At 39.4% G+C, this 7,891-nt stretch overlaps 1 protein-coding gene and 1 long non-coding RNA gene across 3 annotated transcripts in view; one reads left to right on the forward strand and one right to left on the reverse strand.

Annotated features, from left to right (window-relative positions):
* Positions 1–1,044: 1,044 nt before the first annotated feature.
* On the reverse strand, positions 1,045–6,433 carry LOC107988501 (uncharacterized). 2 transcript variants are annotated; one of them, XR_003049475.1, is made up of 4 exons: positions 5,318–6,433; positions 3,857–3,938; positions 1,694–1,827; positions 1,045–1,242 (listed from the first exon to the last, which is right to left on the reverse strand). It is a non-coding gene; the product is annotated as an uncharacterized LOC107988501 (long non-coding RNA). The 2 variants fall into 2 exon arrangements; XR_003049474.1 differs by lacking the exon at positions 5,318–6,433 and having other exon boundaries at positions 3,857–4,834.
* A 136-nt stretch (positions 6,434–6,569) lies between these two features.
* LOC103377754 (kinase suppressor of Ras 1-like) overlaps positions 6,570–7,891 on the forward strand; it is a gene marked incomplete at its 3' end in the record, with an annotated part of 13,767 nt that continues 12,445 nt past the window's right edge. Inside the window, exon 1 of the mRNA XM_025055216.1 lies at positions 6,570–7,503. Coding sequence (XP_024910984.1) covers positions 7,501–7,503 — 3 coding nt within the window. The remainder of the gene's footprint in view (positions 7,504–7,891) is intronic.

Genomic DNA, 7,891 nt, shown 5'->3' on the forward strand with positions numbered 1-7,891 from the left:
TTTTTTTTAACTTTATTGTGGAATCCCTTATGCGGCCCACCCTCACCCAGACTCTGCCTCCAGCGGCCCCCAGTTAAATTGAGTTTGAGACCCCTGGTCTAGTATGTTCTCACAGTTTGTGGAAAAGATTGACATTTTAGTTAATTTTATTTGATTTGTGATGTTAAAGTTGAGAAGAATCAACTGTCGCTCACACCAGGGTCTGGGGGTGCAGTGTGTTCAGATGTGCACAAACCTCATTATTGGAGCTACAGAAAGTAGTTTATGCAAAGTTAGGAAAGCCCCATGTGGTTTTTCAACGGCTCTGCTCTTTACCTCCCTCCACACACCCACAGATAAACACACGTCTATTTTACCCCCACCCCCCTTTTTTTTAACGTTTTTGGTGTTTTTCTTTTTTTTTTTTTAACATGCCAGTTGGCCAACACCAAATGTCATTTTGCTGAACCAACTTATGGGGCATTTCTGTGTTCCCCAGTGCCTGATCCAGTAAATAAGCGTAACAAAGCTTATTCTTGCAATATTCAATATTTAGGCATCAGTTTTATTTCCTTAATTTAATTTAGTAATGCCATCCAGCCCTGTTTGGCATCACGGTGTATGTGTGAGTTCATCTTCTATATGTATGAATCTTCTACAGTGTGTGTGAAATGCGATGGTGCTCACACTCTGTGCAGCAACTGAACCGTTTGACACACATACCTGCAAGTACAGTGGTTACGAAGGCTGAGTGAGATCAGTCTTCATGAGAAGTGCTGAATAAGTTTAATCAAAACAAGAAAGTCGACCTTGTCAGTAAATCTGTTGGCACTGGGGAGGGTTTCAGCACGAAAGAGGTGATTAACAAGCTCACACCTGTGTTGTGATACATAAATTTAGGTTTATATAAAAGTTGACAGTTCCTTATCTTTGAATTGTTTAATTAGAAACGACACACATAGACAACCCAGGACTAAATCGGTCCAACTGGTTGGAAAAATAACAGTGTAGCAACACATCATTTTGTTCCTCAAGTTTCTAACAATCAGACAATTAAGGTGTTTTTACCTCGTCTTCATCTGAAGTGTCTCTCGATGTTGACAAGACGTGTCCTTATCCGCTGTGTCTACGAAAAGCATGGGCAGTCGGGGCAGTTTCTCCAGGACAACACTTCAACTGTGGGGCAGTAGAAGCGCCCCCTTGTGTCAGTTCATCGTCCGTGTGGCGTGTATCTATGTTGGCAGTCGTCTTATCTCTGCAGACCTACAACCCAGCAAATTAAAGTACTATTGAGAACCTGATAACATGTATATTTTTATCTGTACAAACCATTGTATGAGTTGCTGCCATCTAGTGACATTCAAACCTAACAGCAGTGGTATACTTGTGTCCAGCGTGCAATATTCCATTGGAAACCTCACACGCCCCCCCTGGGACCCGCCCCACTATTTGAGAAGTACTATGGGAAGCTCACATAGCCAGAATTTGATTGGAAGAAATCTAGCATATACAACATTTAATTATTTGAGTTACTGATACTTAAATACAGGCACTTAATAATCTCCTCATTACTTTATTATTACGTCATCAGTTGAATTTACTTCACACGTACAACAGTGTGTTGTTCACCCTTCAGGGGAATTTTCCTCCCACAGAATGCAGTGTCATTTCTTACTTCTGCTTTAACGTATCGTGTCAACTTTCTATGTCTTACTTCTTTATTACAAAGCCACGGAGCTCAGATTGTTAGTCAGATACCGACTTCCACACTAGCTTCAAAGTAAAAAGAAAGCCATGGCTTGATGGATTGGCGCCGCCTATGGGCAAACACGGGGACTTCTCTGTTAACTGGTAGAAAAGAAAAGAAGAAAAGTCAGCTCTTTAGCACATACAGTAACATCAGATCACTCATTTAAGTTCATGCTAACTTGTGTATTTTAACTGTTAGAATATGGATATATATTTACATAAAAGCCAATAGTGTAAAAGCCTCTTGACAGAGAAAAATCATTTATTCTTCAGCCAGTTTCACCTGACAAAAACAGTGTTGGCTAACACAAGCTTGAATTATTTTTTTGGCTGCAGCTCTGACACAAGACAGATTTTTGGCAGCACTTCTTAGGCAGCAATATGATATTTCTGAGAATTATTTACTCCAAACCGATTCCCTGCAAGTGATGTCATTCTCATACCAGCTGAGAGACCTATGATCAGCAGCAGTTTACAGTCACATGTCAATGATTATTGAAACCACTGAATAAAATCTTATCAGAGAAACTTGAATTTCTTTTTAACCCTAACTAGTGATAGTCTAAGATGAATGTCATGTGACTGGAGTTTATATTTCACTGTTTTACTGGATTTGTCAAATCTTCCAAAACATCTTTAAGAATATATACATTATTACACTCATTGATAATAATAAAAATACAAATGTATTTTTTTACAATATGTTTTAAAGATTATGTGAAGTCATTTGAAAAACCTAACTAGGTATGAACTAAAACAATTGTAATGTTAATTGATTCACAGACATAAATCTTATTTGTTTATGATGAAAACTGCAGACATGGCTACAAAAGTTTAGATCTAGAACATTTTGGTGTTTTACAGACTTTTGTTTGGACTGCTGGTCTACAATAAACACAAATGTTTAGTGTCCATGACGTGTGAGGGCAGAGGTTGTGATATTTGTTTTTATAAAAGGCTTTTGTTGTTTGGATTACAGTGATGTAACCGTTTCCTGTCTAATTCCCATGGACTTACATGTATTTGGTGTTTGGAGATTTTTATTTTTAAAAAAAATCTGGTGAGAAGTCGGACTGAGTTTGACATCTGGTGTTGGTAACACGTAGGAACGTCGACAGAACGCTGCATCGTGTGGACATGTTTTAACCTGTGGATCAGTAAAGTGTGGGTATATAACTTTAACTAAAACTTATGATTGACTTTTGGGCCAACTTCTTTAACCTCCAGACTACACAAGCAGCATGTGGGTCATTTTTATTCATTGCTACTAATAGTATCAAATGTTAAAAGCTGATGAAATAAAATCATTTCCATAACAGACACATTAACCTCTAATACAATTAGATACCTGCACTCATTAACCTTTCCTGTCCTTTGATCACATAATTATTAACAGTAATGTCTGTTAATAATTGTTTTCTGGTGTTGGTTGGCTGTGTCTAATCTTAGCACTCCTCCCCCGCCCCCCCAAAAAAAAAAAAATCCACCCAGAACATCTCTGTACCTTGCCATCCCTGCCATACCTTTCAAGGCCCAAATCAAAACTCACTTATTACGATTAGCCTACCTCACATGACTCACATCAACACCAGCCTTATTTTTAAATGATATATATATGTATATATATATGTATATATATATTTGTGTGTATATATATATATATATGTGTATATATGTATTTTTCTATTTAGCAAATGTGTTTTGCTATGACTAAATATGTTTATATTTTACTCTGATCAATCTTTGCTGTGTTCTATGAATTGTAAAGTGATCACGAGAGTTCTGAACAGCAGGTATTATGAAAGGAATAATAATAATAATAATAATAATAATAATAATTATTATTATTATTATTATTATTATTATTATTATTATTATTATGGACTGAGTGTAGGTGGCTGAGAAACAATGGTCATTTTGGGTGGAAGTCCCCCTAAAATATGGCTGCTCTACATTTGAACTTTGACCTTCACAATTTATACTGGTAGCATAAATTGCAGTTAAAAATCAGTGTCCCCTTGTTGTCACTTCAGACTGCTGTCGTCAGGTGCGGTGATTATGTGCTGCAGTTTGTCCTGTAATGTTTTGAAAAGCAGCCGACTGACTGCTGTGTGTGATGAGTACTCACCCAAAGTAGAATGTGTTGAGTCAGCTGCACTGCGAGCCGCTGTCCCTCCCCAGTGTGCTATTTATACACACCCAACCAGCCTCTGCACATACCAACACACAAACACACACTCACAGTTTAATGTCGTCTGATGTACACACAGATGCACACACAGCCCCGCAGACTCCAAAGCTGCCGGTAAACAATAGAGCGCGCACAAACAGTGGAGGCAGGGTGAGAACTGTGCCTCAGGCTGACTGTGTTTTTTTTTCCCCACTGTGACACTGTGCTGAGGAGGACGCGACAGGTGGGCTCAGAGAGACACAGAGAGACAGAGAGCAGTCATCCTGACTGTCAGCCCACATGGGATCAGCTGGACTTTTACCAAACCTTACCAGACCTTATGTAGGACGCTGAGGTAGGAACTTTAAATTCAACCTTAGAATCTTTACTGTTTCTTTGGGACTTTACCTGGTTCACAGTTTGGGGTAGATTCATCGTCTGACCAAAAGTAACAGAGAACATTTTAATAATAATATATGACTCATTCTGTTAGACTTAATATGAAAATATTACACACTTAATGGATTGTTTGTCTATCAAACATTATTGTTAAAATAAGAAAAAGGTTTGTGTCCATTGCTGACAAAACACAGTTTCGATTTGCTGTTTTGAAAAACAAAAGTCAGAGTGTGTAATGCCTTCATGTGCTAACAGAAATGCAGGTCAGTGTCACCCGGTACTCAGTTAAATACCAGAAGGTGTTGTGTAAACACAGAGTGGAGTAGCAGTGTGCTCACATGTTGCTGAACCACGAACCTGCACTGTTATTTATGTCCTGGAGGGAAAGCATGTCGATTGTTAACTTTTTTTATGACAATGTTATACGTATTTGTCCAAAAAGGCGCATCTGGTCATAACTGGGTACAAAAAAGTGCTTATGTTTGTCGTAGATTTCATTCGGGGGCGACTAAATAAATAACGACCTAAGACTTCAAAATGGTTTAATATTGGGTCTTTCGTTTTAATGGTAAAGCAATGGAAGACGGAAGGAAGATGTGATAAACCATTAGGGGGCGACTAAATAAATAACGACTAAATAAGTTCCTAAGACTTCAAAATGGTTTAATATTGGCACTAATCATTTTTAAGTGTTTCCAGAAAGTTCTTGTCTCAAAAACTATATTAAAAGCATGATTATATTTTTTTACTCAGTTGATCGTTGGTTTGAATGTGAGTGTGTATAAATGTTTGTCTCTAAATGTGACCCTGTGGTGGACCAGGGTGTAGCCCCTCCTTCAGCCCTCTGGGGACACTGAAAAAAAAAATGAAGCAGTAGAAATTGTGTAAATGCGTCACAGTCTCATCACAGTCTTTTCAACCAAACGTTTACGTAGTTTCTCAGTTAATCTGGATCAATGTGTAAAACTTGAAACGTTACTTTAAAATACTACGTTACAGTGTGGGAACCTAATTTTGCACCTGCTGTGAGGATACAGTTACAATGAGCCTCACAGAATGCCGTTTCCTTTCGAGTAAAGCTGGTTTGTAGCATCCGAGGTTTGACAACCACTCTGTTGACGTACTGTGGGTGATTGGATTTCTGTTGAGAAAAACAAACCACAGCAGGGTTCACTTTTCTCTGGTTAGAGCCAGGAGCGCATTGTTTCCTGGTGTGTGGCAGCTCGGACCAGTGAGAGTGGTCAGTGTGCGAGCTGCGCTGTTCCTCACACTGACTAACATCGCAGGAATGTTTAGTCACTGAGCAGAATAAGTTATAATAGGTGACACAGGGTGCTGTCAGATTGTTGTTGACCACATCTGCGTAGTTGGCACAATTTGTTAGCAGCTATAAATGTGTTTGACATTCAGCTCCTAAAGGCTCTACGTGTGTACGTACGTGTGCTGCCAGGACCAGTGATGGTTTTATACTGGTCCACAGCAACTCTGACATTTCTAAATTCAAAACTCTAATGATTTTTATAAATGCATTTTTTTCTTTTACTAGTTGGAAAAATCTCTGCCAAGGAAAAGAAAAACTAGGTTTGTCCTGACACTATTTTTTTTTTTTTTACAAACTGATACGAGTACTAGTAGTATTTGTATACTCGCCTAATACTTATTAATATGGAGACATGCAATGTCTGAGCTTAACCCAAACCACAGGAAATGCTCACAGCCGGTTTTATTTATTTCTTATTAACCCAAGACTATTTCAAGCCAAAAGGAAACGCAGCTCTTTGCATTGAACAAAAAAAATGAGTCTTAAAACTCATACTGTCATCTCATTAGACCAATGCTGTGTTCAACTAAAGAGGCTCAGGTTGTGATTAAATTGAAAAGTTGAAGATTATGATTGATATGATTTCTTTAAATATACTTTTGGAGTTTCTGGACGCTGTATTGGCATGTTTTTGAGTAAGAGTACTATTTGCTTTATGGGTTCATCTCTATAAACATAAGATGTGTCATGTGTCTCCAGACGCCAAAGTTAGGGAAATAAGTTGTAATTACCGATGCTATTTCCGTTACTAATTAAATGTTTCAGAAAAATAGTTTCATTGAGTTCATTAGTAGTTGCATTTTCTTGTTTCGCTTGTTCATACCTGCCATGAAGTACTGCAGAGGAGGCGAGAAAAGGCCCCAGGTTCTTGTGTGGCAGCAGATGCGTTCCTGAAATGTTAACATGAAGCAGAAGAGAGAGGGTTGGCATTTATGTCAGAGCTGTTCCTCGGTATAATGATGTGTAATCAGAACTTGTTTTTCCTGATGAAATTAGTTAAATTGGATCTTGGGGATTTAAGATGTTTAGCTGACATGTTGATCATAACACAGGAAGAAAAAAAACTAGAGCGACAGTTTGAAAAAGTGTATTTCTTGGTGTTAAAGTTAGCTTTAAACATATCATCTGTTGTACAAGTCAATGGGAGAGTCTGAATTGACCCACTGTCACCCACGGACTGCTGTAGAAGAGGAATAAAGAGTGATTATTTATCTATTTATGACACAAAATTCACTAATATTAAATATATATTATTATACAGTATAAACTGAAAAAAAATGGCCTTGGAATATATTTGCGAAATTGTAGCTAAATGATGTGCTTCCAGCCCTTCATGTCTGGGTAGATCTACCACCAAAGCATCAGTTTACACGATAGAAAAAATAAACACAAATCAAAGAGAGCAGCACTCACTATGGGTTCCCACAGATACCCACAGGCCACCTCTCTAAACAAACTTTTCACCCAGCTGTTAGTCTGAAGAAGCAACCAAAATAAGAGCCCTGAGTAAATGAGCGCAAGTCTTTTTCCCAGAGGGAGTCAGGCGCCCTGTGGTCGGTCGCCACTGGTCGCTGAAGCACAGCTTTGGCATGTCAGGAAGTCTGACCGGCCCACACACTATCTGGAAAGACCTGCTGAGACACAGTAAGCGAGCGAGAGAGAGAGAAAGAAGGAGAGAGAGAGAGAGAGAGAGAGAGAGACAGGGGAGGGGACACATAAGAAGGAGGGAGGGAAAAAAAAACAGGGAGTGTGATAACAGCACCGGGAAGATCTGTTGGTTCCCTGTCAGTGCGTTTCCCTGCAGAGATCATGGAATACTCTGTAACGCTGGCTGGAGTGTGTGAACAGGAGTCCTGAGAGTGGAGTAGAAGCTGTCAACCACATGGTAATGTACGACAAACTTCTGATGTGTGTGTGTGTGTGTGCCTGTGTGTCTGCCAGCTCTGGGTGAGTGTACGCCTCAGAGCGAAGCCTTTCAGCAAAGGTGTTTCCTCCACTTCCTCGTTGCTGCTGCTTCAGGCACTTACAGTGTGTGTGCGTGTGTGTGTGTGTGTGTGTTCAGCTGTTTCAACCTTGAGTATCACTGTTTTCCATCATGTGCAGAGGTTCAGGACACTTTTTTCTCTGCATGTGTAGGTGGGGACGGTAAGTGTACGTATATATTCCCACATGCCTTGTTAACGTGGACTCTAACCCTCTCCTCCAGTCACTGTGCTCCACCGTGCCTGCGTACAAGTGTTTGTGAAGGAAACGTCAGAGGGGGAAAAATGTCA

The sequence above is a fragment of the Cynoglossus semilaevis genome, chromosome 4 (assembly GCF_000523025.1).
Source record: "Cynoglossus semilaevis isolate Cse_v1.0 chromosome 4, Cse_v1.0, whole genome shotgun sequence".
NCBI lineage: Eukaryota > Metazoa > Chordata > Actinopteri > Pleuronectiformes > Cynoglossidae > Cynoglossus > Cynoglossus semilaevis.